Below are 26,917 nucleotides of genomic sequence, written 5' to 3'. Positions count from 1 at the left end.
GATGGGATTTTTGTAAAACTGCTCATTTGAATACACAAATAAGCGTCATTGGTGGCAGACTTAAGCAACTGTCATTAAACCAGGGGGGATGTGGGGCTCTTACGAGGATTGGATTTAAGGGGAAATATGCAGCTACATTCACTTGGAAATTTTAAATCCAGTCTCACCAAAATTTTATGCTCGCTCAGAATGGTGAATGTCTCCTGCATTTCGTGTATCTTCTGCTCATTGGTCAGCGTCGTCGACTGCACCGTGGCAATGGTCTGCATCACGAGCTTAAAGTCCTCCAGCCCCCGTGTGGTCTTGTTGAGATTCAGGCTGAGGGTCTGCCGCAGATTTGCACAGATTATTAGAAGGAAATCTAGCTAGCTGGGTCCAGGACTCACTTTGATTTCGTTACGCATTGCCTTCATGTTGTCGTTGACATGGTGCAGGAGCTCCTCGCCCAGCGTGGTGCACCACTCCTTGGCATGTTGCGTTATGCTATCCAGCAATGGCTGCAAATTTATGCGCACACACTTGACGTCCTGGTACTTGGGCAGGGTGGCCAGCGTTTCCACAATGGACGAGTAAAATGTAAATTTCTCATCGATTTCCACGAGTGTCACCTGTTTCTCCACAAACTTCTGGCATATGAAACCCTTCTCGTACGCCCACAGATTGAAGTACTTGCGGAACCTAAAGGGAATTTTGTAATCTCTCTAAAGAAAATAACCAAATTAAATATTATAATCTTACTGGGACACGAAACCCTTAGCCTCGGCGGCGATTCGTACAGCCAACTCGTGTATATTTATAACCAGCTCCACAATAGACTTTATTTGGATGATGTCCTCGTAGTAGGTGTAGTTAAACTTGAACTGTTTTCCCATTTCCACCGGGGGAACGGCGATACAAGTGCCGGTCATCCAGCGCGTAAAGATCCTCAGGCTAAACAAGCAGAGGTTAAAGCTGCGCTTGGATTAATTTCGCCAACTTACCGCGAGATATAATCCTTGCAGGCAGTCACAATAGTGTGCTGTAACTCCTGCACCGATGGCTCCAGCACTATTTCCGACATAAGCAGCGCCGCGTTGACCTCGAACATGGGTTTATCCGAGAGCAAGCGTCCAATGTAACACTTTAGATTGGTATAGGTCATGCTGCCAAAAAGGGTTTCATTTATGAGATCTGTATAACAACTGTATCCCGATTCTTACTCGACAATGCACTTGTAGGTCTCCTCTTCCCAGTACTGGTAATAGGTTTTCATGCGGTCCGATCGGCCAGAAAATGTACCAAGCACCAGACTCTCCAGCTTGATTAGCACCGGACCCAGGGAGTCGTATAGCTTCTTCATCTGCGCCGCCTTTCGATTTCGCGCAGCCTCCAGGATCTCAAAGTAACCCTGGCAGGCATACACGAGGTGGCCGCATGATTGTTCCCCCTTTACCTGTGCCGGCGCCGATTTTTCCATGCTAAAGACAGTCACACTCTCGCCAGTCGCTGATCTGAATCTCTGCATTGATTTTCGTTCTATCATGCTTTCCGTTCGCGTGGTGCGCGCTTCGGGAATCTCCGCGTCCAGTTCTTCATCCAGATTGAATAGGTTGAAGCTTTTAATCATTTCAATGCGCGACCGCAAATCGAGGCGAATGAAATTTATTTGGGACACAATTGAGGTGAGCTTGCGCAGCTGCGAGTTGATTTGATCGCAGAACTTCCCAATGTTGAACGATGTCCAGGTGTATCGACCAACGCCCATCTGGATGAAGAGTTCCGTGTCGTAGATGTGGCCGCGCAGGAAGATCACCTCGGAAAGGGACAGGTTATGAATGATCGACCTATACCGATCAATCACCGTGGTCATTCGCTCGTAGTCCTTAAAGAGCAGATCCTTCTTCATGATCGCCGTGCGCAGCACAGAGGGCAGCGTGAAGCCCAGGTGTTCAAACTGCTGGGCCTCAAACAGGGTATCGAACACCTCCCGCTTCATGTTCACCCTGAAGTCCATGTCGAACTCGATCAGGGTTTTGTCACCAACCAGCTCTCGCCAAATCGGCAACATATACTGGGACTCGGCACGCTGCAGCACTATAAATGGAAGAAGGAAGTGACAGTAGGAATCTAGTTTCCGACTCCCCAGGACTTACATTCGCATGACCTAACGCAGTGCTTATCAAATGCCGTAACATCCTTGGGTTTCTTATCCTTGATGAACTTGATAAAGTTTACGCACTCCTGCAGCTGCCTATTGGCCTTTCGCGTGTTGCTAACCATCCACATGATCATGGCCACCACCACGGTAAGCCTGTTGATGCGGCACATCAGCTTCTTCTGGGAGGTGTCACCCACCACCCCGGCATCCTCTTCAGACGAGGATGGGGTCTGTGAGGCGATCGACTCGTTGTAGCTATAGGTACTCAAGCCTTCCGAGGTCACGGATGTCAGGCTAGATTTGGCAGACTTTCGAGGCTCACCAACGCTCTGTAACGTTTCCCGTGGCTTCGCTTTTAGGGTTTGGATGGCCTCGGAAATGTAGTTCACTGTGGGTCACAGGAACAAATGTTACTCTCTATATTTAAAATATTAGGACTGTCTAAAACCTACTTGTTTCCTCCTTGCATATCCCAATGGTGAGTATATTGGACCGATTTGTGGAGTTCACCAAGTAGGTGGCATTCTGTATAAAGTTCTCGAACAGAATTTTCTCAAACTGGAACATAGTGGTCATCAGCTCAAAGTACTGCTTAAAGGATGTGCGCTTCAGGAAGCTGTTAGCGATCGCCGGCTCATCCTCAACCCGTTTGAATGCCAGCACAGAGGTCTTAAGCTTCTTGCCAAGCAAACGTGTCCAGAAAATGGCACTTATCTTCGCCGGCTGGTGCTTTGCCATGGGCGGGCTTTTCTTCAGTTTCTGTAAATATAAATTATATTAAGATTACACTTTTTATCATAAAAATAAAGACCCACCGTAAAAATCCGATCAACGGCATTAATCTCGGTCACAAAGAAGCGCAGAAGGTTCTCGTGCTTGGTGGACACAAACTCTTGGAGAGCACTTCTAGTATCGATGTTCATGGCATTCATAACCAGGTCCAGACCTTTCTCCGAGGAGAGCAGCGTGTTAATGCTCTGGTCAATCACGTTCTTTGCCTCATTCTCCACGCTCTCAAGCCGCTTGTTGAACTGCTCCAGCGAGTACTCCCAGTTCTCCCAGTTTCCCGGCCTGAACATATCGTAGTCCACGCTTTTGATTAGATCGTCCAGCATGCGATATACCTTGCGCATCAGATTGTCCACAATCGAGGGATCCGTAATGCAGGCCTTTAGCCGGTGACCAAAGAGATTCTCATACTGGACAAACACCCTTCCCACATAGGCAATGTCCACGGCCACGCGGTGGATGTGATTCACCTCGTTGAAGAGGGCCACGCGGTCGAATTCCCAGCGGGAGCCAGCCCCCGAGTCCTCGATGTGCTGGCGACTTAGCTTGTAGGCCTGCTTCCAGCACCGCAGCAGGTTGGCACAGTTGGTGGCCGTCTCGTGGGTATAAGTGGCGGAGTATCTAATTATAATATTATTTAATACAGCATATAATATAACATTTGTATGCACATGACTCACTTGAAAATATTCTCAAAATTGATGATGCCTTTCACCTTCTGGACAAACACATTGGATATCTGGCAGAGCAGGACCTGCATCTCGGGATCGCGGCAAAAGTGACTGGACATGGTCCAGATGTGCCGCAGACCCACCATAATATTGGGTATCTGCAGCACCACCATCTTGAAGCTCTCATAGCTGCGCACTTTCTTTAATTCGAATAAAATAAACAAAGGTTATTGTATTATTTTGCGTAAACTTTACTAAATAAACAAGTATGGCAGGCCTGGTGGTTCATAAATAACTATGTGGTAGTTCCGATTAAAAAAGAACGTTTAGGAGAAATGAATGAGTTGCCATCTATTTTAAGTATATGTGTACATTAAAATTTGATCAAAATTAAGGCTTATACAATTATAGACAAAAGTAATCAATATTTATTCTTACTTTTATCATTTATATATGTATATGTATTTTTATAGCTATTATATTGAATCACAGAAGCTGTTCTGTAGAGTTGCAGTACTACCAAGTCTTTGGTTCATTTTGGATCTACTTGTCAAATCTAAATGTCATTCACACAATTCAATTAATATTAATCCTCTTCAAATTAGGCAGAACAAAGTGTATTTTTAGGGTAAGTTAGTTAACATAGTAATTATTATATCCATTACCATTATAATTCACAACTCACCTCCAGATAATCTGTAATGGTGCCCAGATAATCGGAGTTCTCCTTGGCCAACTTGAACCTGGCCTCTGTCGTCTCGACAATTTTTTGCCACTCGACCAATACCGGCGACTTGTCATCCTCCAAACGCTGCAGCACGGCCACCACAAACTCCGTCTTCAACTGCTCCAGCGTTCCGTAGAGCTCCACCTCCATCTTGTGCCAGTAGCGGTACTCGGCCATCGGCGTAAAGTCGTCCAGCTTGGCATCCGTCAGGGCCTTCATTGTCTTCTTGAGGTACTTAATCCAGCCGTCGACGACCTCCTCCAGTTGTTGCTGGCTGTACGTAATTACCAGATCCATCCTCTTCGGGTCCACGGGCACCCGGATGACAGCGTCCTCGAACTCGGTCTCCTCCTGACCCGGCAGTATGTAGGACGAGGGCAAACTGAATGCCCAGACGATGTGGTTGATGGTCCACGTGATTTCGCCCTGGAATTCCTCGATCTCCTGGAGTATCCGCTTCTGGATGGGCGTGATGCGCGGTGGTGTGGCCTCCTCGGCGGCGTGCTCGGCCTCCACCTTGGCCTTGGTCTCGCTGAGCATCTTCTCCCATCGCTCCGCAATGGTCAGCTTCTCGGGTTTGACTACCACTGCAAATAAATAGAATTTATAATTGTTTAAAGCGTGTTAAATTGTACGATACTGAGCTGTAAAATTAATTTATATTTATGGAAGATATGAAATAAAATTTCTTTGTCCAAATTGATGCTAAAAAGAATTCCCTTTTCGATTGATTTATGCACTAACCTTCTTCTTCGGAGGACGACAACTGGGGCATCTTCATGGCATCTCCTTGGGAGTCCTCTTCCTCCTCGGGCTGTGCCTCTGGCTCTGTCTCCGGCTTCTTGGCCTTCGCCTTTTTGGCCGCCGCCTCCATTTCCTTCTTCTTCCTGCCGCAGAACAAAAAAGGAACAGAAGGATTGGCAAATAAACAAACAAACACAATTAACGGCGGCCGGCATGCAAAATTAACACAGAGCGTAATGAAAGGCTCCCCCGATAAGCAAAATGAGCAACAAATACGAGGGGCCTCCGGACAACAAAGCGTAACAAAGGCTACTCCGCTGGACACGGGCGTCGACATGGACCCAACTCCGGGCTCCTTCCGCGGGCTCCGACTACGTTGGCATTTTTTAATCTGCAGAGGCTCAAAAAGCGTAAAAAACAAGAAAAAATAAAATAAACCCGAAATGAAAGGGGGAAAAATTTAACAGTGGCGGTCAAGTGGCATTCGCCATTCGCCATTCGCGAGGCGGCAATGAGAGGCCAATGCAAGGATGAATGAGGCCCGCCAGGAAGTGCCATAAATGCTGCCTGCCAAACAAATGGAAAAATGGCCAGAAGACAACACACAGCGACGACAACGACGATGGTGGCGCCGCGCCTCGTTGCCGTTGATGGTAGCATGAAATCCGATTAAAAATAAAAATTTCTTATCGGATGCGCTGTAATTTATGTGCGAAAAGGGTTCTGCAGGAGCGTCAGGATAAAAAAGGCAACTGTGGCCGATGCCGCTGCGATGGTAACCAGCGATAAACGCAAAACAAAGGCAAACAGAAAATTTGCACCAAAAAAAAAAGAGAAAAAAATGATACAGAAAGGGAGCCCCAGACCCAAAGCCAGAGCCAGAGTCGGAGCCGGGGCCGGGGAAAAAAGAAAGCCCACATTCACAATCGGAGCCAGTCACTCTTCACTCCGGGAGCTCGAAACCAATAAAGCGCGGGAGCAGGAGCAGCCCTCCAACAACGCTCCACGTATCTACAATCGGAGGAAGGGACCCGGGAGCCAGCGGAGCAGCGAATGCCGCTCGCTCTGCCTTTGTTAAAAGTTAAATACTTTTGTTCTTTAAGCGCTCTCAAACGAAATTCCGATGGTTTGGATAGCTCCAATAGACCCGGTCCCGATTCCTTGGCCTCGCTGGATATATCCTCGCCGGCATCTCCCGCTCCGCCGCCGCTTCCTCCAGCTTCATAACTGTCCATTTGCTGGCTGTCCGCTGTGGCCGGTTCGCGAAATTGATATTGAATGGCTTTTGTGTAAACCTGCAATGGAGGTGGAGATGGGAACAAGTGCATATGTACAATGGAATCAAGGATGGAGTGCCTGGGGCTCCGGGGCCTGCGGTCTGTTCAGACTTTCTAATTGATTCGCTGCCCGAAAACACAGAGTTTTGGCAAAAATTTTCCAATTTATTTTCATGCTAAGCTAATATTATGGGAGCGGACCGCAGAATTCGCAAGGCCGCGTCTTGGGCGGCAGTCTAATGGAAACCGCAGCCCATTTTTGGGGGCTATGATGAAGCAATTTGCGTTGGCGGTCACTGCTCCAGCCTCGGTTCAGTAGGCGTGATGCCACGCCCCCTGGAAAAACCCTCCCCCAAACACCAGAAAATCCAACCGCCAAAGCTTCAAGAGCCGCTCAGTGAAGCGGAAAAATCTTGCGGCACAGCGGGCATTTTGATAGATGACTGCCTTGTTTCGGGAATTAATTACAATTCGTCACAACATTTTGTTTTTGCGGTTGGAGAATGGACCCCAGGACGATCCGGGAAGGACATCCGGGAAGGACAAGCGGACGAATGGTTGGACGAGTGGGAAGGCTTGAAACAATGGAGGAGAAGGCCTTAAAGTCGTTGATTGATTGAACAACGGTTTATGGTGTGTGAAATGAGCGAATCGGGTGCAAATTTGAGTGATTTTGGTTTTCGTCGAATTGCTGATGCGTCTTTTAATGTCCGATTACGGCGGACTGTCCGGGACTCCGGACCATGGAGGCTTACCAGGTTTAAGTCATCGCGGAGCGAGTTGATAAGTGACCCTCGCACAGTGCCAATCAGGAAGTACATCGGCATTTCCGCCATGCATTTCGATACCTCATTGAACCACGCTGAAAGGACATTAAGGTTAACAAATTACAAGGATGACAAAATTGATGAGCTATAAAAGGGCAGCCATAAAGGCGTTTGAGACCCATTCTTCTAAAAAATAACTTTGGTATTCTATGAATTTAAGAACCATTTTCTTTAATATATTTAGCTTCTTGAAGCTTTGTTTTGGTTTCTCTTTTTTTTAAACATTTATAATTAAATGAATTATGAGTTTCTGTAAACATTTATAGTATCGAATAAATTTAATTATTGTTTCGTACCTTGCAGGGTATATTAATTTTAGGTATAATATTGTAGTCAGAAGCTTATAACGACGTAAAGGAATCATTTCCGACCCTATAAATCATATATTTTCTTGACCAGCACGAGCAGCTAAGTCAATCTGGCTATGTCCGTGAAAAAATTTAATTTTTTCAAATTTTTGAAAATTTTATAAGGGGCTACATCGTTAAAAAAGACAAAATTAGAAAAAAAAATTGTATCTTTTAAATTTCAAAACTTAGTTTTCAGAATTGTAAGCCATATAAAAACTAGAACAGGAAATTATTCCGAATGGAAATGAATTCATTTTTGGCTGAGTTATGATATTTGATAAACACTGATTTTAGCCAAAACATTAGCATATAAAAATATTGATTTAAGTCATATTTCGATTTGAAATTAAAATCCTGTTCAATAAAACATTGGGGAAAATAATTCGACAAAAATATAATTTCAATTGTAAAAAATCTATAAATTTTTAATATTAAAGCCCTATATGCTGGTTTTTACAGAAGCCAACACAGCTTTACAAATTGGCTAAATAATTATTCCATGATCCATGACTAACTGCAAGGGTACACAAACTCTGGCTTCTCGAAGTTAGCTTCATGTATAGTTTTAAATATTGATTTTAAAATATCAAGTGTTACTCACGAATCTCCCTCCTGTTCTTCCGTGTTATGTAGACGTATTTTATTTTCGGGTCGAGGTCCTCCGACTGCAGCTCCCCAAAGTGGCAGTGTAATTGTGGCGTCTTCACATACGCGGGTACGAGTTTCTGTAATTTAACGTGTTCTTCAGTGGCTTATTCTCAATTGTATTTGAATTTTAATTTCCTTGGTTGGAAACCGGCTGAGAGCTGTTTCCAATTAAGGACATCTTCAGTGCTTACCTTCACCTCCACGTAGACCGGCTCATAGCTGGGCAGCTTCTTCTTCTTGCGGCCTCCTTTTGGGGGCGGAAGGGGAGAAAAGGATGCAGGATGCGGTGCATTAGCGTGGTGCGAAATGGGCGTGTCAAAACGAAGCTGGCGAATGCAGCGCCGCGATTACGACTGTGATTGTGATTGTGATTGAGATTGATGGGACGGAACAAAGTGCAGTGGCGGTGGAATTTGCATTGTGGCAACTAGCTCTGGCTCCTCCATTTGAATGCAATGAATGAGCTGGCGAAACTTTGCTCCTATCTCTGGGACAGGCAATGCGGAATCAAATGAGTTGGCTCTGCCGCTTCTTCCGCCGAGTAGTTTCAAATTAAAAGTTACAAAAGAAATGAATTTCAGCCCTGGCCAACGAAAATGAGGCCCTTAAATATTTATGATGTGAAGTGGGCAGCGCGAATCAAAGTGTGGACCAAGATTTTCGTTTGATATTAAGTTTGGACGGGCTAAAAATTTATGCATCGCTAAGAATGGAAAAAGCCGAGTGAAATGGAGAAGGAGAAACAAAACGGGGGAAACTAAAACTTTGAAATTAAAATCTTTTACTGAACAGGCACAAAGGAAAACTCGTACCAGTAATGCATCATATTTACCGTTTTCCGTATCGGAGCTGGCTGTAAAAATGAGTAGAAAGTGTATTTATGTGTATGTGGAAACCCCATAAAAGGCAAGACTAAGACCCGACACAAGTCGAAAGTCAGTTAATTAGTTCCTTTTCTATATAGTATTCAAAATATAATCTAGAAACCCTCTTAAATTCATGAAATGCTGTAATTGGTAGTGTGAAGAATGATCCTCCATTAAAGGACCTTCTTGTCTTACCATGAACTGGTATTACTTTAAGGAACTAATTAAACTCTTTAAGAAAATGAACCGGAAGTTGTACTCACGTCGCGATCGAGCTGAGCTCTTGGCGCTGCCGGCCACAGTGGCTTCCTCCTCGCCCTCCATCTCGCCCTCTACCTCGGCATCTGTGGTCTCGCCTCCGGTGTATGTGGCTTCCTCGTTGTGCTCTGGATCACCACTTCCAGTGGCAGCTGCCTCGTTCTCATTGGTCGTATCCTGGCCGCCCTTCTTGCGTCCTTTGCCAGCGGCTGCTGCTCCAGCGGCTTTGCCTGTGGACTTGCCACCTGCCATCCGTCCCCCATCGCCCTTTTTCTTCCCCTTGCCCTTCTTCTCGGGAACTGAGATCTTTGACGGGCGGGGCACCTCCTCCAGGACTGTTATTTCCTCCTCAATAAGTTTGTCGTAGAAGGTGCGCCAAAAGAACATTACCACGCAGGGGAGGTCGATCTGTGACTCGTAGCGACGCCGAAAAAAGTTGTCCACGGCGGGAAGGTTCTGTCGGATCAGGCTGTTCACATAGATGGGATCAAAGACGCCCAACTGATTGGCAATCATGGTCTTTAGCCAGACGACGCGCGGCTCGTCGCTGCTTATGGAGCTCACCGAGATGTGGTCGCTGTCTTGTGCATTGCTTCCCGAAGCGGAGTGGGAGCTGGCGTCGAGCTCCTTCTGCGACATTTTCTTGCCGGAAGAGAGTTGGTCGTGGCTTATTTGAATAGGTCCTTGTGTAAGTGGTTTGTGCGTGGTGGTCGGGTTCTGTTACTGTTCCTGGTCGCGGGTCCTTTGCTTGCTCTCTTTGCTTGTTTGCTGGCCGCCTCTTGCACATCAAACGTTTGCCTTGATTTCGTTGGATTTCTTGGTTCGCAGCCTTGGTTCGGAGACCTGATGCCTGGCCGCCAACCTGGCGGATGCGCAACCACCTTTCCGTTTTTGTTGTTCTTTCAATCAATTTCAGCTACCGTTGTGCAGTTGCGTTCGTTTTGCCGCTCGTGTTTACTTCTGGGCGTCTGCAAATCCTTTTGTGTATCCCAGGACAACAGCTGCGGTTGCAACTGCGACGGTGCGACGGAGGCGGGGGCCGTGCCAGCTGGCAGGCAACCCGTCTAAGAGCAAATATGAATGGCTTGAAATGATGCCTTTGGCTCACGGAACCACACGCTTACAACCACACACACACACGGATACACAATTTGTTAACAACGTTTGATGAAAGATATTTTCATTTCCTCGCCTCCGTCTCGAGAATGTGGCCGGGTTACTTTGATTCGAATAAACTTTGTTGTTTATGTTACTTGTTTTGATTCCGCATCCCGGTTATTGCTGTTGCCTTGGCTGTGTTGTTAGGCCAACCCACCCACCAACACCCCCCCTCGATTTAATGTAATTTTCTACCGCTCCTTCTTTACATCCCCTTGCCTACCTGTCAGCTGCAACATGCAACAGTCGAATGGCATTGCTGGGAAAATGCTCCTCGAACCTCTTACACCATAAGAAAACGCTTTGCGATAAAGTGAGTATTAATCTTGAGAATCTTGAGAACAAAACTATAAAACAAATAAAATGAAAACGAACATGATTCAATTTACCACAAACTGCAAAATCATTGTTCAATACCTTTTCAGGTTCAAAGATAGTTCACAAAGTCAGCGAGTATCTTCTATATTCCTGTGAAAATTAAATCCTTTATCTAACTTGTTCCATTTTCTAGACCACTAAGAGCACTTTTTGTTTATTAATTTTTTCTTCGAGTGCCCCAAGTTATGAAGCGCACGCCGTTGCGTAAACAAAACACGCAGCTCTGACTTAATGGCTATGCACATTAGCAACGTGCCAGGGACGTTGCCGCTTTGCCGCATTTGTTAGTTGCCAAGGCGTGTGGGCTACGGGCTACGGGCTACGGGCTACGGACTACGGACTACGGACTACGGACTACGGGCTACCGGGCCAGGTCAAGTAGCCTGGGAACGTGGTCGCTGGCTCAATAACTGTATAAGACCATAAATGGAAATATTTACTCGGCACCGTCAACACGGCAAAGTGAGTGGCTGCACTAAGTGAGTGGGGCGGCTGTTGGGGGCAGGGCAGAGCAGGGCTAAGTTGGCTAAGTGCAAGTGCAAAAGTCAACTTTGCCATTTGAAATTGCCTAACAACCGACTGGCAAGCTCTTTGATGACTTTACTTAAAGTGCATATAGCCCGGCTCCACCATCGTGATTTCCCCAACGAAGTTCGAAGTCAATCAGTGAGGCATCCAAATACGGTGATTGGGAAATCAATTTTATTGATTTTTCATTAATTCAAAGATAAATTAAAAGATAAATTCAAAGATAAATTCTAAGATTTTACATGCTCGGGAAACTTGTTATATGGGTAATGTATTTTTTAATAGACTGACTTACTTACACCGGCAGAAATGGTATATAACATAATACATGAGATTTATTATCTTGGTAATTCCGTAAAAAGTATGTTTGTATTTTTTGATTAATAGCTTTTAAGAGAAAGATATTTCTTGTACTTTATAAGAAAATACAAATAAAGTTCTCGTCATTCGAATGGTTACAATCAATTCAAATTTAAAATATTCTTACCCTGTAACTTAGGTAGTAGCTAAGATGTAGATATATCCTTAGTCCCACATCCTCCGCCCACCCAATTGCCTTGATCTATCGAAGTCGTCGGAGTGAGGACAAGCCAGATCAATACTAATTAAAATAAATGAACATTTACCTTCACACACACACCTGGGTGTGTGGGTGGTGGTTGAGAGAGTGCGAAAGATTAGGTGACGAGCCAGGGGCAACGGAGACATCATTAAAATGCATGGTTCAAACGGTGCGTATACTTAATATAGATTGGATTGAGAGTGTGTGGACGGAAGGAAGGAAGGGAGGGCAAGGAAGGGCAAGGGAGAACCTGGATGAGTTGGCTCCTTCGTTCCTCCGCTTGCGGTGACTGTAATCTTTATGCGTCATGTTTTTATTTGTATTTATTATTGCGTCTGCGGAGAGAGCAGAGTAGCGAAGAGCACACTTTGTTTGCAGGTGAAATATTCCACGCATCTAGCGAAATGAGAATTTATTGACTTGGCTTGGCATAGGGGTGTTTCCCAAGGTATAAAATGAAAGATATTTGAGAAATAAACAAAATATTATCGATTTTTAAACGTTGAATGCATTTCCTATAATTATTTTCTTATGCTTTAATATATATAAGAAAGATATATGACAACTGGGAAGAGAGTTATTTTTTTATGATACAAATATTTACTAGAAAGCCTATGAAATATATCTTAGCTACATGAAATGCAAAGAAAGGTTCCCGAACACTCGCTTTACTTCGACTTGAAGCCATACGAATTTCCCATCATTATCCTGCGGAAATGCCCTTATGTGCGTATCTCTAGGTGTATGTGTGTGTGTGTCTTTCCTATAAGTGTCTCTGTTTGCGTAGCGCTATTTCCGCTCCCAGTCCTGCCAATGCTGCACCCCCCGCACCCAGCACACGCGGCACACCATACACCCACTGCATATTTATCTACGTCACACGGGTTTGATAAACACAACGTGGCTTCGAGACAACTCGAACGCGCTCTGCCTTTGCCTCGTCTGTTTGCATATGTGCTTAATAACTTTTAAATGATGCCGGGCCGGGTCGGGGTGGGGCCCGTCTTTGAGAGAGCGGAGCAGAGCCAAGTTGGAGCGTGTGCCAAGGCGGTGGCATGCTCGGGGCCAGACTCCGTAATTAGTGCCGAATGTGCAGCAGCAGCAATCTCGCAGCGCGCATTCATCGAAGTCGAGCCCGAGGCTATCTTTCTTACTTTACAAATATGTAATGGATGTGCAGCAGTCGGTGTAGTAAAGGGAATATGTAATTCTAAGGATTCGTTTTAAAGACTTCGAAAGTTAAAGACTTTAAGTGGTATAGTCGATACCTATTAGTATCTCCAACTGCCCTCTGGCGATAGGGAAAAAATCTTTCTGACTCCCCGATTTTCTGACTGGTTTCCATGGTGGCAGGTTGCCCAGGTTTTGTTTAGCCAGGTGAGCATTTGGAAAATGGTTATAAACAGTTCTGGAGAGGCACATAATTGATAGGGGAAGTGCGGCAGTCTATCTCACTTCAATATGCATGCAAGGGTTCCTGGGATTCGGCAACAGACCCGATTCAGAACCAGCTGGAAATGACCAGGTGCGGTCAGGCATCCTGCTGCCTCCTGGATGCTGGATGCAATGTGCAGAGCCGAAATCTGAGCCGACCCGGTTTGTGTTAATTAATAAACGAAGCCTACTTTAAGACAATGCCTGGCACGTCCGATGCAATACCCAATGCCAAGCCGAAGCCCATGGAGAAACCACAACGATTGCAATGCAGTTTTGTCTGCCACAAAGCCGAATTCCAGCAACTGGCAGATACAGCACACTTTGCGGATACTTAACGAGGAGGTAGGAGGAGGGGTGGGCGGAGGTGCGGCGCAGGAGCGCAGGGGAAAGCTGGCCAATATGGAGCGATGACCTCAAAGCCGTGTAATTGGCCGGCAATGCACCATGGACTCGGTGCGATCCCTTTGAGCGTTTGCAAAATTCCGCATTTTTGAAGTAATAAAGCGCAGGTCAATCGAAGTTGGCAAAAGGTTTGATATGTGTGTGTGTGTGCGTACCGCACACTATAGCGTATGCGTATGTGTGTGTTGTGGTAAGCAATTACAGCAGTTAACAGGATTTTTGGAACGAATGTGAGCATTAGAATGATGGGTACTTGAATTAATGTGAAGGGATAGAGACATCGAAGAGAAAGAAAAATCATAAAATCCTTTGTGAATAGATAAACAGATAGATGGATAGATGAATGGACAGAAAGATGTTTAAATAGATAATATGTATTAATTTTGATATTCGAAAAATAAACCATACTAATTAAGATATTATAAGCATCTTCCATTAGGCACAGCATAAGTAAAATAATAATACGTATACGCAATGTGACACCTTAAGCTATCCCAACAGCTTGCTAAACTAAACCTCACGTTTTCCCCCTCGCAAATTCTATAAATCAAAGTTTTTCTGTACTCTGACGGGGTCTTTTTCGAACTGGAATGCTGTTCCCCATTCTGAAACAACATTTGATATGCCCTTTAGAAAGCTGGTTAATTAACATGACCCGATTGCAGAGAAATTGCCATTTACTCTCTCTGTTTCCTCATCTCCCCGTTGGAGTTTTTGGCGCAGAAAAAATAAAACTAGAGATTCTCTGTCTTCAACAATATTATTCGAAATCTCTACACCCCCTTCAACCCAACTCATTCGCATAAGCAAAGTCAAGTTTTTGGCCACAGTTGGGAAGTTTTTCCGACTGCCTCAAGTTTTATCATATTTTTGCAGAGTCAAATCTCGGCAGAAGAGTCTCCGCTGCTCTCGGTTCTCCGTTCAATTTGCATACAGAGTTTGAGCATTATTTTTATTTACCTGATTCAGCGCTGATTTATGATTTTATCGTGAAAACTACAGATCTGGTAGCGGGAGGGAGAAGTGTGCTCGACGAAGGCAAGGAAAGCAAAGCTCACGGAAAGTCAATTGAAATGCAAACGTGGGCAGTGGGCTGCCTTCCGGTGTCCGTGGTGTCGGTACTGTCTGATTCCAGGATGGCTGGATGGGGGGACGTTGCGCTTCTCCTTTGTTTGTGTGCGAAGGAGCTGCGTTTGCCATAACTCAAAGCCGAAGCTTTGTTGCCCACCAATTGCCCGGGCGTCACGTGTTTTCATTTGGCGCCTCTCACCAAGTGCTTGGGGGAATTGTCACGTCACAGGAAGTTGCAGGCGACGTCATGGACTCATAAATAAAGTTAGAGCCACAAGGAGAGCGTTGCTGGCATGGATTGGTTTCGGTTTAGAGCTGTGGATGGACACACCAATTGCTTAGATACAATTTCGACCGAGGCGGATGTGCCCAGAATGCAATCAAAAGATACTATACATCAAATACATTCTTGCAAAGAATGACAGACATCGTTCTGTTTGTTTGGACTAATTAAGTCATTGTGCTTTGTGTTGTGTAGACTCAACGGGGTAATTACTATAAGTTGGATAAGATCTATTCATTTAAGTGGGTTGTTTAAGCCAAGAAGAGCAGTTTAATTCTTAGTGGTCCTTTGACTTAATATTGTTTAAATTAAAAAATTTTGATTTTATTTTCTTAGATTTCGGTTTTTGGGTTTAATAAAATCATTACATTGATGAGATCCTAACCACAAGGATCAGAAAAAATACCTAGAAATAAATTAAACGTAGTATTCACTTTATTTATTCCTTCCAAAACCCTCTGGCACTTTTTTCATCAATTTCGAACCGAATTTAATTTTCCGTGAACAGTTCACAGTTCCCAATACGTATGTTTGTGTGGACTACTAGCACAATTCGCGCAGTTAAACACGTCAATAAGTTATGGCGCTTGTTTGGGCGTGGGTGAATCAGAAGTCAGGTGCGTAAATGCTCCGGGGCGTCCTGTCAGTCAACGCTGCCAGCGGCAGCTTCTCGAGATCTGCAGCTGGAGCCGGCGCAGGGTGTGTCCTGGCCAGGCGGCAGCCGTCATGTGGCTGTTCCATTAAAATATGCAAGCAATATTGCGGCATAAAAACACACGAAATTATACAAGAGCAGGGCGAACGAATACACACATGCGCTACGGGGCGAGGCAATGTCAGGGTGAATTTTTCATAATTTCCAGCATACGGGGGAGGAGAGGCAGTGAAATATTCTGCAATATTTAACAGACGCAGCGGAGGACGTGGCTCCTGCTCCCGATGCTCATGGTCCTGATGCTGCTGCTGCTCCTGCTCCTGCTCCTGCTGCAGTTGTCAGGCGGGGATGGCTAGGATCGAGTGGTTACCAGAGACAGGCGGACAACGAGCACATTGAAAGCGCATTTATTTGTCACTTGTCAGGCGGCGTAACGTAGCATCCTGGGCCAACTGGCATTTTATAATTCCCGAATGTTTTCCTGGCTCCGCCTTGCCCGGAGTCGTTGAGAAAATTTCACTTGATTGTCTGTCGGAGAGAAAAGCAAACGAAAAAATAATAACAAACTCAGACATTTCAATATTAAATCATAGATTGCATTCAAGATAGAATGTATTATCGAAACTTTATATAAATCATCATGTTAATGAGGCAACGCTTCGTTAGTTGGACTTCAATCCTCCTCTTCATTTGAGTTGGTTTCTTTCAGTGCATCACCACACACTCACACGCACCCTCTGTAGGTGTGGTTTGGGGGGCTGGACGCGGGCTGAACTTTTATTAATTACCTGCATGTGGCGGGCAGCGGTTGTGCGGCGGTCGGCGGGCGGTCTGTCTGCCTGCCAGTCTCTGGCGAATGGCGGATGGCGGATGGCGCACGCGGCGTATGAGTTATATGCTGGGGACACTTGCGCGTCGAAGGCTGTTTTCATTTAATTTCATGTTTCAATTTTCAAGCAATTAACGCATAAAAGGCCGAACGCTCGCTGCCTTGGCCAAATAATTGACCAAGATGGAAAACAGTCAGCTGCAATTTCATATGCAAATGGCCGCGGGGAGTGAGAAAAACCAAAACAAAAAAAAAAGAAGATACAATCGAAAAAAAAGAAATAAAAAATAAAGGAATATGGTTAGCAGTTGGTGGAAATGCATTTTCCCAGTGGGGCTGGATGCCTTTCCGTGGGACGTCTGTTTTCCTTCTTTTTTTTTCTAATAAATGAAGTGAAAATGTTTTCAGCAAACAAATTTATGAGGCGTGCAGCATCGAAATTATGATAAAAGATTGAAGTGTGTGCATGTGAGCGTTGCTATATAAAGCAAATATGCGCAATTTCGTGTTCTGGCAGACTGACTGCCTCGGAACCAAAAGTGGCGCGTACTCAAACGTAAAATGTTTGTTTGCGGCAGCTAAGGGGGCTGGCCAGGGGGCTGCATGAAGTGGGTATATAGGGTATTCCCCAACCCATTCCCATGCCAGAACCCATCGTTCCTTCCCCACCTATCCCCCAGCAATGTGCACACATCAATCACAGTGCCGGAAACAAAAAAAAAGGGAAAAAATTAAATAAAAAACAAGAAAGGAAGTCAACTTTGAGAAGCCAAACTGTGAATACGCTTGCAATTACCCAAAGAATAATGGCTTCGAATGTGAAACCGATCATAACTAAGCCAAAAATTCATTGATTTTGATTCAGATACATTTTCGTAAGAATAAGAAGTCAATCTTCATTAATAATATATAATTTAGTTGGGCTGTTCACTTTAAGTATATGTTTTACCTATCTTTAATACAAATTGCTGAATCACCTTAAACTAAAATTAATTAATAGGATCCATGTCGAATAAAGGTGTTAATTAAAATTATTTGCAAATCGAAGTTAGATGAGTTAGGCTAGATCCCTCTTCTAGCATCTATAAACATAATATAAGTAATTGTCATGGTTAAGACTTACCGCAGTAAAGTACACATGGACACGTCAGCTAATATTTCTGGTGTCACTATCACAACAGGTATCACCATAGATCCAAGCACTGCGGACGCCGCGGACAGACTGAGGGCAGAGCGACCTGAAGTGCCTCTATTTATAGTGTCCCAGTAAAGAGAACAGAGAAAGTGAGAGCAAGGGAGAAAGAGATTGGCAGAGAGAGATAGAGAGCAAGGTAAAGCTTAAGAGTTAGGTGGAGAGGCAAAGAGGGAAAGAAATATCTGAAGGTACTCAGAGAGAGCTAGATATGCACTTAACGATTATTGCTATGGCTGCTATATGATATGGCCGTTCGATCCCTCCGTTCCGACATACATATATACTAGTGAGCTTGTAAAGGAGGAGACTTTAAAGCTAATAAATACTAGTTTGAGTAGAAACAGAGAAACGAACATAGCAAGCTCGATTCGGCTGTTGATCCTGATCAAGAATATATGTATATATATTCACTGCGTTGCAAACTTCTGATTAAAACTATAATACCCTGCAAGGGTATATCCAGTGTGAATTTTCGGGAATCTAAAGATGCATGGTGCCTGTATCTGTACATTCATAACTACAGCGGAGTGGAAAAATAAATATGATGCCGTTCGGCAAACACAGCCATATGCACACACTTGCACATACACACATACACACATACACAGACAGGGAAAGCCACGCTAATTTCCGTCACGTTGAGCATACAAAGGAGCGGCAAGGCACGTGAGGCAGCCGAAGAACATCTGCACGGAGAGCAAAAATTGCTTACAAATTTTTGGAAAAATTTTTAAAAATACGTTTCATTTTGATACATTTCATTAGCCTGATCGAATTTATTTGTCTTCACAGTTGTATGACTTTAATATTATTATTGCCATTATTTAAACACCAGAGTATTGATATTATTGATTTAAATGTAGAAATTATTCTTCCAACTTCTTTTCATGTTTTTCGTGCCATAATTTAAATATTTAATCGCCGTTTATATTATATTATAATAACTATAACCCAGAATAAAAAAGATGCAGAAAAAGCGGTATATTTCAATCACTTAATTACACAATTATTCATTTAATTTTGACCAACAAAAACACAAAATATAATAATAATAAAGCAAAATAAATAATATCAATATAGCTTTAACATCGCTCGATGCTTATAATGTACATTTACAATATCATTAAAGATTCTATTTTAACTTTATATTTTTTTATAAACATAAATCGGCATAATAAATATTCTTATTTTCCCCATGTGCAACCATGTGGCAAAAGTCGACTTGGAAGAGCAGGTTCTTTCTAACGTTGATTCCCACAGAGTGAGTGTGTGTGTGTGAATGGAAACGGCAAAAAATGAAGGAAACTTCAAAAGCAGCGGACATCGACTGCATTGGCGGTGGCGTAACAATTGTGTAGCCCGCTTTTTGGGGCCAAGAACTGTAGCTGCATGTATCAGGTGGCATCAGCGGCAGTCAACTTGACAGGAAATGCGTCACAAAAGAAAATGCCGTGGAAATGTTATGCTCTTTGAGGCGGACATTCTCCCTTTTCTTCTCCGCAACATAAGCATGACAATTTCCGGGGTTTTCCCCAAAACATCTAATATAGTTTTCAATTAATTTACAGCTGGAAGAAACTACAAACTTTCGATATTTGGCCAATTTGGGTATACTTTTCTGATGGGAAGAGACCTCAGAGAGTTCCGACAGATTGGTTGAAATGCAAATTGAATGCATTTAGCTAACTGAGACTCCCGCCGACTGAGGCACAACTTTTCCACTTTGGCTCTGATAAATGTTTTTTCGAGGCAAGTCGACATGCAAGTAACTACATAAGCAGTTGCGGAATGGAGGAAACCGGTCGAAACTTATTTTGGGCAGCCTTAAAATAACACAAAACACTCTTTAAGTTGGCCAAACTAAACGCCGGGTAAACGAGTTTGCTCAGCAATTTAAGCACACCTATAAAAATTCAACTTTCATTTCCGAAAAACAAGGCGGTGGCATGTAAAACACCTTGAACAAAAAAGGGGAGGCAGGAAAATAGGGTGGGGCAGCACTCTTTGGCAACTGGTGAAGCGTGCAGCGTGTAAACGAGAGCTCTGTGAGGAATCCAGTGACTTTCAACTGTGATTTTCAACTTAATTAATTAAAAGCAAATTAAAAGTTTTAATCTCTGCGCTACAAATTGTTGCTGGAAAAGGGCCTCTCCCACTTTCCCTGCCAAAAAAGCGCCTACAACATTATTCCCGTTGAAGAAGGTTCCACTGATGAGCAAAAATAATAAACTGTGGCTGCCTCCGAGTTGCCTCTTGTTGGCTGGAGAATCTGAAAACAATCGGGGGAAGCATCCGACAGCAACAAAGGAGTTCTTTCCGAGCAAAAGGGTTGGGTTTCCTAGGGCGTTGTGTGGGTCTGAGGGGTTGGTTTGGTTTCATAAGCCAGTGTAAGCAGATTTTATCTTAATTCAACGCAAAATTAACAAATTTCCAAGCCAAACAACGGCTGACAAAACAAGCAAAGTCAATTTGCCCAAGCGATTGGTAATGCTTTCCTGCAAACTTTACCCTCTGCCATTAGCCGGGGCACCTCGAGCCCATGTACAGAGCAATAATATGCGTTTATTTGCCAGAATTGCGATTTGGAATACCGAATTTATTGCCTACGAGTTCGGCTTAAAGCTCTGCCATTTGATCAATGGCCCCGAATCAAAGCCAAATAGAATGCACGTAGCACGTAGCTGCAGCAGCATTATGGAAACGACATCACCATCGCCAGAGCCAGAGCCTTCACCTTCTGCCTCTGAAATTTCCAACATCTCTGGATGCTGCTAAACGTCACTTGCTGAATTTATGACGCACTGTCGCCTCCGAGAGCTGCATTCATCACGTTTCCGTCAGCTGCATGTCCAAGGCGTCGGATGGTTGTCATAAAAGATGCTCATCATCAGTTTTTGGGGCGTTCTCCTTCGACTGGCGGTGCCATAAAGCGTTTCTGGCCACGACCACGCCTGAAATAGGATCAAACCATGAATATATAGTAATCTCCTTTCGGCGAAAATCTGTTTCTTCCGCTAATTGCGCGGTCATAAATCCATAGGCTGTCTAGATTTGAGGGCGTGTCCGGCAGCGTCTTGTTTTGCATTTGCGAAATGAAAACACAACGCCGGCCAAGAGAATCGGCTGGCCTGCCAAGTACACGTCGATTTCAGAAATGGGCGCCGGGAGAGTACACTGGAAGGAAATAATGGTATATAAAATATTATTAGCAAATAGTAAACTGTTCCATTTTGTTGTTTATTATATAATTTGTACCTGTCAATTATTTATTTATTAATTTTAGTTAGGCAGTAAAGCACATCCCCTAAATATTGCCCGTTTATACTTCCGTATTTATGCTCCCATATGTGCGCTTATTAAAAAGAAACTTTAAACAGATTGATTATTAAACAGAGTCCTGAAAATATATTTATAATTATCTCTAAATTCAATACATTTTCCCAAATATTAATTCACAAGTATACTATTTCTGATTTACTCTTTATTTGACTCCCATTGAAGTAGGTAAATATTATTTTCCTTTTTTGCTCTCTGCATTTATTTGCAACATTTTATTGTTGAGTTTTTGGCAGCGCCTGTCCTGGCTCTTGTCTGATGTTGCCGCTGCTATGTTACTGCAGAAGCACTCGTAAATGTCATGCCGTGCATTTGCATTTCAATTTCCATTACAATTCGGGATGCCACTCGGTCCGGACTACGGACTACCGCCCCCGTTCCGCTGCTGTTTGGCCGCGATTAGCGCGCTATAAATCCAAAAATGTTGCTGTATTTTAACAATGTTTTTGGGTTCGCCTGCCAGCCAGTCAGCCTGCTAGCCGCTCTGCCAATGGCCACTGTGTTTGCTGTTGTTAAATGCAGAAAAGACCATAAACCAAATCATTTGGCTCTGCCACGCCCCCCGAACTGGAGGCTGTGAAACATTGTCCCAGCATTTCAGAGAGAGAGAGAGAGAGAGAGAGAGAGAAGGAGAGAGCTCAGGCTTCAAAATATGCAACTCATTTTGCTGATGTTTTTGGCCGAAAAGCTGGTGTATCCCAGTATCCCATTTGCATTATTTGTAGCCCGATACGCATTTAATTAAAATGGCGCATTTGAATTAGTATTGGTGTGGGCATATAAAGCTACCGGGATTAGCATCAGCTATAAAGTCCCGAAAATTTTAAATCAAAAACACAAATCAGCATAAGATACACATATTTTGGCAGCTTTTAGTTAAGAGTTTACAGAGACAAATGATATTAAATCATTGAAAAGTTCAAGTAAATGATGTTTCTAGTTGAAAATATAATTGAAGTAACAAATAAAGAGCTTTTACAACATGTTACTATATAAATATAAAAGAAATATTAACTTCCCAAGGTTTACATCATTCTTCGTCGCAATAGTTTCACCACAGCTGTGTTGACGAGTGTAATTATAGTTGATTTACTCAGCAGAATAACCCATTTGCTTACTTAGTGGTTGTGTCAGCAGAATTCAAGTGGATTGAAGAGGTCTCGAGGTTCCTTCAGTTCCTTTGGCACGTCCGCGTGTTCGAAGCATTTTGCCTACTCATTTTGCGTTACGCATACGCCGTGTGTGCGCGGAGCTCTTCGGCAATATGGTTACGTGTAAAACTTTAAACAGAACGATGACTGCACAATTACGGCAACTAACCGAGGGGTGTGGCTGTTGGGGGTGGCAGTTCGAAAAAGGGGTAGTGGCAACTGCGGTTAGGTCTTGGCTGCAGCCAATGGCTTGTAAATAATACGAGAGCTTACCTGCGCTGCTGGGTTCCTGGGTTCCTGGGTCGGTGGGTCGCTGGGTCGCGGCCTCGCTGTTGCTGGTTGTAGTAGATGGTGGCTTTGCCATTCTGTGGCCTTTGCCCCGTGCTGCCATGTGGCGGTATTCCCGCTATTGCAGCAACTAATTAAGACAAACTAACGGACGCGGCTAGGTGTGGAGCGCGTACGCTTAGGGGGTGTGTGCCCGATGTCCTTGAGAGCCAGTTCGGCTCAAGGGCGAACATACATCCAAAGAAACGCAGTATGCATAATGCATAAACTTTAATTTTAAATTAAAAGCAAAATGGCTTTGAAAAAGTGTCTGCTAAATATGCAGCTTTCTACTAACCCGATATATTTTAATTTTAATGTAAATGTAATGAATTTTCGAATTCATTCTCTAGAAATATGAGCACCTAGGCTTTTTCTCGCACTGCACAACCTATGTGTTTTGATATATATGCTTTTGTTACAATCACAATGTGTTTACAAGGGAGGAGACGCAGCGGCAAGCGAGTGTGTTGTGCGAGCTGGGCGCCAAGTGCACTTAATTTGTTTGCTTAATTTACAAAACATGAGACGCTGGCGATGCTCTGGTCCTGCTTCTGGTCCCAGGACCCCGGTTCTCTGTTCCCTGTTTCCCCGGTCGCAGGTCTCGGGTCTCTCAGGTCCTCCTCCTCTCTGTTGTGTGTTCGCCACTCGCCGGCTGTGTCAGCAGCGGTATCAGCAGCAGCTTCGCCTGGTAACTGGTAACTGGTAACTGGTAGCTGGTGTTGCATGTAAGTGCAGCTGTTGTTGGCAATGCGAGGAGAACAAGGACCAACTTCGACAGTGTCATCCTTGCGCGGCCCAGAGACCGCGTGTGTTTGTGTGTCCGTTAATAACGGGATCATTGCCTTAATTATGCACACCTAAAGTGCTTGACAAGTTACGATAATTTTGACTCTTAAGTGAAGGGATGAATTTAAGGAGTAAAGACTTTAAAAAGATTTATCCAAGACAACATGGTTGGCTTATAAGTCAATATAAAGAAATAACTCGTGTTAATCCTTTATTAGGTTTCATAGTTTAGTTAGGAAATCATTAACATCCTGTCCATCCCTGAAGTTTTAATCCCATTAAATTCATGGCCAACATTTTTAGAAATGAAAACAACCTTTTTGTACATTTTGTATTATTTATTTATTTCATCATATAATTCTTGCCATTATCGCTTTTAATGTTGAGCTAAATTTCACGCCCACATTGGCCGGCGTGCACTTTGTTGGTTTTTGTGTGGTTTGATTTCGTTTGACCTTTTTGGCTTTGCTTAACTCCCGTTAAATTATCCATAATTATGCATATTTAATATATAATTTCTCCTTGTTGTTGACTCATTCTGCTCGGCTTTGTTTTATTATTTCTTCGTTTTCCTGTATTTAAGTTTGATTTTACATTTTATTATTAGTTTCGTTTTAGTTTAGTTAAGATTAGTTTGCGTTTCAGTTTATTTCGACCTGCCACAACTCGCTAAAATAACTTCGTTTCGTGTTTTCTTTTGATTTACAATATGTTGCTTAATCGGCTTATATTATATATTTTCCAATTTCCCAATTTTTGTCACTTAGCTGAGAAATACATATAGGCTGAGCACGATGTACATCTTGATTTTATTTATTTATTATAATTCTTATTTTTTTGTTTTTGTCAGTTTGCGTTGAGCATGAATCTCTAAAAATAGTCCTTTGGCCAAGGAGTTCGGATTTAAACTCTGAGTTCGTTCGGCAGAATATACTCTCAACATCATCCAACTAACTTGTAACACTAAATTCTCTCTTGTCCTGACATTTATTACTCGATAAATATATATATTTGCGTTATTCGTTTAAATTTAGTCTAAAAACAAAGTCCATCTTGTGCCTCAACGGAAATTTAAATTCCAACAAACTGATACCGCAAATAAGCCACAATTGAAACGAAAACAAATCCAATTTAACTGAATTTGGCCGATATTCATTTTTGATTTTTTCTTTCTTGCTATATTTAATTGAATTTTTTTTTTTATTTGATTTCATCGATTTTTCATAAAGACTTAATTAGTTTGTATTTAACTTGTTCTTCTCAGCTTTAATTAATGTTTGCCTACACGCGGTCTGCTGCTCTTGTGTGGGTCTCGTATTATTAATTTATTATTTTTGGTTTTTTATACTTTACAGTAATTATTTACATAACTTATGTGCCTAGGTTGCGGTAGTTGGAGGGTAGGGTGTACTTAGTATTTAAATGTGTGTGTCACTTACGCTTATTAATTGTTGTTTTTTTCACTGTTTATGTAATTAGTTTTGCAACGTTTCGCTTGCAAGTGCCTGTGTTAATTTATTTAAATTTATGGATTCATTTTTCACTATGCTTCGTCTGCTGGCTTCTCTTTGCTTTCTTGAAGAGTTCAACCACGCCTGTTACGTATTAAATTTATGCTATGTTTTCCCTTTTACTATTATCTTTATTATTATTATTATTTTTATTATAATTATTATTTTAACCATCCGCTGATCGTGTCGTGTGTAGATCCAAATTTCTTCTTAATTTACGCTTTATTATCGGAATTTTGTAGGCAGCCACCGCAAATAATGAGTTAATGCATTAAAAATATTACATCGGCTTGAAGTCTGCTTGTTTTGTTTGGCGAACCAGGCAAATTAAAAAATAAAAACATATAAAATACCAGAACATGCTCTACTAGGCGTTGACAATGCAGGGTCGCCGTCGGTTTTCCACCATGATTCTTTTTTTGATTTTTGCATTTCCTTGTTGTTATGCACGCTTCACAGGCTGAAGCATATTGTTTGTTTGTTTTTTGTTATTTTTTAATTACACAGCTCCCGCTGCTGATTCCTCCTCCTTGTCCTCCTCTCCGCGTTCCGACTTGTCCATGGCAGTGTGGTGTGTGTGGAGCAGCTTAGGTCATCCGCTGTGGTCACAGATGCCCCACCGCCAGCGTGGCCACGGCCAGCAGGATGGCGCCCGCGGCTCCGCAGCAGATGCAGCAGCGCTGGGAGGCGCCGGTCAGCGCCGAGTTGTCCGGATCCCCATTGGCATACCGCTTCGAGCCCTCCAGACCCAAAAGATTCGGCGAGATGGTCGTCGGCGGCGCGTTGCTCAGACCGATCCGCTGCTGGACGCTCTTGTGGAACACATGCAGGATGGACACTTCGCACAGCAGGTTGATGTTCGCCTGGTACTTGGCCTGGAAGAAGCCCTGCAGCACCTGGCTATGCGGATAGATCTCCAGCGAGGAGTACGTTGTGGAGCCCTCGAAGGCGTCCTGTGTGATGCGCTGCAGCGGCGTAGGATAGACCTGAAGTGGGGACGAAAGGTAAAGCCACATTAAGATATAAGTCAATACTTGTAAAATATATCATTCAAATTATTATGAAATGCCTCTAAAGGTTCACTATCTCACCATTCGTCCATTGATGTACCAGGTGATGTTAGCCGGCGGATACGAGGGACCCACAGTGCACACGGCCTTAAAATTATCATTCACGCCAATAACCTTCTTGTCCACCTGCATCACCGGCTCGTCCTTTGGCAGCTCAATCACCTGCATGTGCGCCGAGCGTATCTCCGTGTGGAAGAGTGGAGCATCCTCGGAGACCTCGCACTGATAGCTGCCGCTCAGCTCCCGGGTGACACCTTTCAGCGTCACCGAAGTGGCATCCGACTTGCTGAGCTGAAAGTGGAAAGTAATGAAGGACAGGCGGTTGTTAATACGTCAGAAGCAAAATGTGGGCAGGCTATGCACTGCCAAGAATGAATGATATAAAATAGTGGTTCTATTTTTGTAATAAACAAATCTATTTATAATATTTATCTTGATGGTTTTGGATATCAATTTTCAGTTTTGAGATTTACAGAGAAGTTATAATTTTTCACCCCTCCATGGTATTATAATTTCAGTTAGCATAATCAGCATCAACAGGCGAATCTTTCTATTTTTATACCCTTGCATGGTATTAAAATTGATCAATAAACATTAAGTAACTATGAGCAGTAAGTAACTTTGAACAGAAAGTATCTATGACTAGTAAGCATCTATGACCAGTAAGTATCTATGATCATTAAGTAACTATGATCAGTAACTTTCTTTGAACACTAATAAACAATGACTTGCAACTTTTGTAACACAACACACTTCTGAGACTTGGCCGGCAGAAGTCACTTCGTTCCTGGGATGTCAGAACTAGTTGAGAATCATATGCATGGGCGAGATGTGTTTTTGGACCAATTTAAGAGCAAGCTATTTGAATGAAACTATGGAGTTATTGTTCTATATAATTTAACTATTATATAAGTCGGAGCATGGCGAATCGGTGGACTATA

General features: G+C 43.3%; 2 protein-coding genes and 1 long non-coding RNA gene across 5 annotated transcripts in view; 1 reads left to right on the top strand and 2 right to left on the bottom strand.

Annotated features, from left to right (window-relative positions):
• The window catches only part of Dhc98D (Dynein heavy chain at 89D), a 41,241-nt gene extending 30,740 nt beyond the window's left edge, over positions 1–10,501 (bottom strand). The window contains exons 1-16 of the mRNA XM_020956369.2: positions 9,300–10,501; positions 8,362–8,417; positions 8,124–8,247; positions 7,101–7,207; positions 6,158–6,363; positions 5,069–5,211; positions 4,283–4,911; positions 3,607–3,797; positions 2,953–3,547; positions 2,590–2,896; positions 2,133–2,525; positions 1,200–2,073; positions 981–1,142; positions 739–930; positions 387–678; positions 168–326 (exon numbers count right to left, since the gene is read on the bottom strand). Coding sequence (XP_020812028.2) covers positions 168–326; positions 387–678; positions 739–930; positions 981–1,142; positions 1,200–2,073; positions 2,133–2,525; positions 2,590–2,896; positions 2,953–3,547; positions 3,607–3,797; positions 4,283–4,911; positions 5,069–5,211; positions 6,158–6,363; positions 7,101–7,207; positions 8,124–8,247; positions 8,362–8,417; positions 9,300–9,933 — 5,064 coding nt within the window. The 5' untranslated portion in view covers positions 9,934–10,501. The remainder of the gene's footprint in view (positions 1–167; positions 327–386; positions 679–738; positions 931–980; positions 1,143–1,199; positions 2,074–2,132; positions 2,526–2,589; positions 2,897–2,952; positions 3,548–3,606; positions 3,798–4,282; positions 4,912–5,068; positions 5,212–6,157; positions 6,364–7,100; positions 7,208–8,123; positions 8,248–8,361; positions 8,418–9,299) is intronic.
• LOC147642554 (uncharacterized) lies at positions 4,111–5,039 on the top strand. The gene is made up of 2 exons (XR_015273344.1): positions 4,111–4,225; positions 4,289–5,039. It is a non-coding gene; the product is annotated as an uncharacterized LOC147642554 (long non-coding RNA).
• A 13,211-nt stretch (positions 10,502–23,712) lies between the features above and the next one.
• Positions 23,713–26,917, bottom strand: part of beat-VI (Immunoglobulin domain-containing protein beaten path VI) — a 62,821-nt gene continuing 59,616 nt past the window's right edge. For all 3 annotated transcript variants that reach the window (XM_086840317.1, XM_086840318.1, XM_020955760.2), the window contains 2 exons: positions 25,998–26,267; positions 23,713–25,892 (listed from right to left, as the gene is read on the bottom strand). In XM_086840317.1, coding sequence (XP_086696443.1) covers positions 25,512–25,892; positions 25,998–26,267 — 651 coding nt within the window. In that variant the 3' untranslated portion in view covers positions 23,713–25,511. The remainder of the gene's footprint in view (positions 25,893–25,997; positions 26,268–26,917) is intronic.

Source organism: Drosophila serrata, unplaced genomic scaffold (assembly GCF_035046125.1).
Source record: "Drosophila serrata isolate PLE 108 unplaced genomic scaffold, ASM3504612v1 contig_382, whole genome shotgun sequence".
NCBI lineage: Eukaryota > Metazoa > Arthropoda > Insecta > Diptera > Drosophilidae > Drosophila > Drosophila serrata.
The sequence above is the reverse complement of the archived record's forward strand: the minus strand, read 5'-3'. Positions and strand labels throughout refer to the sequence as shown.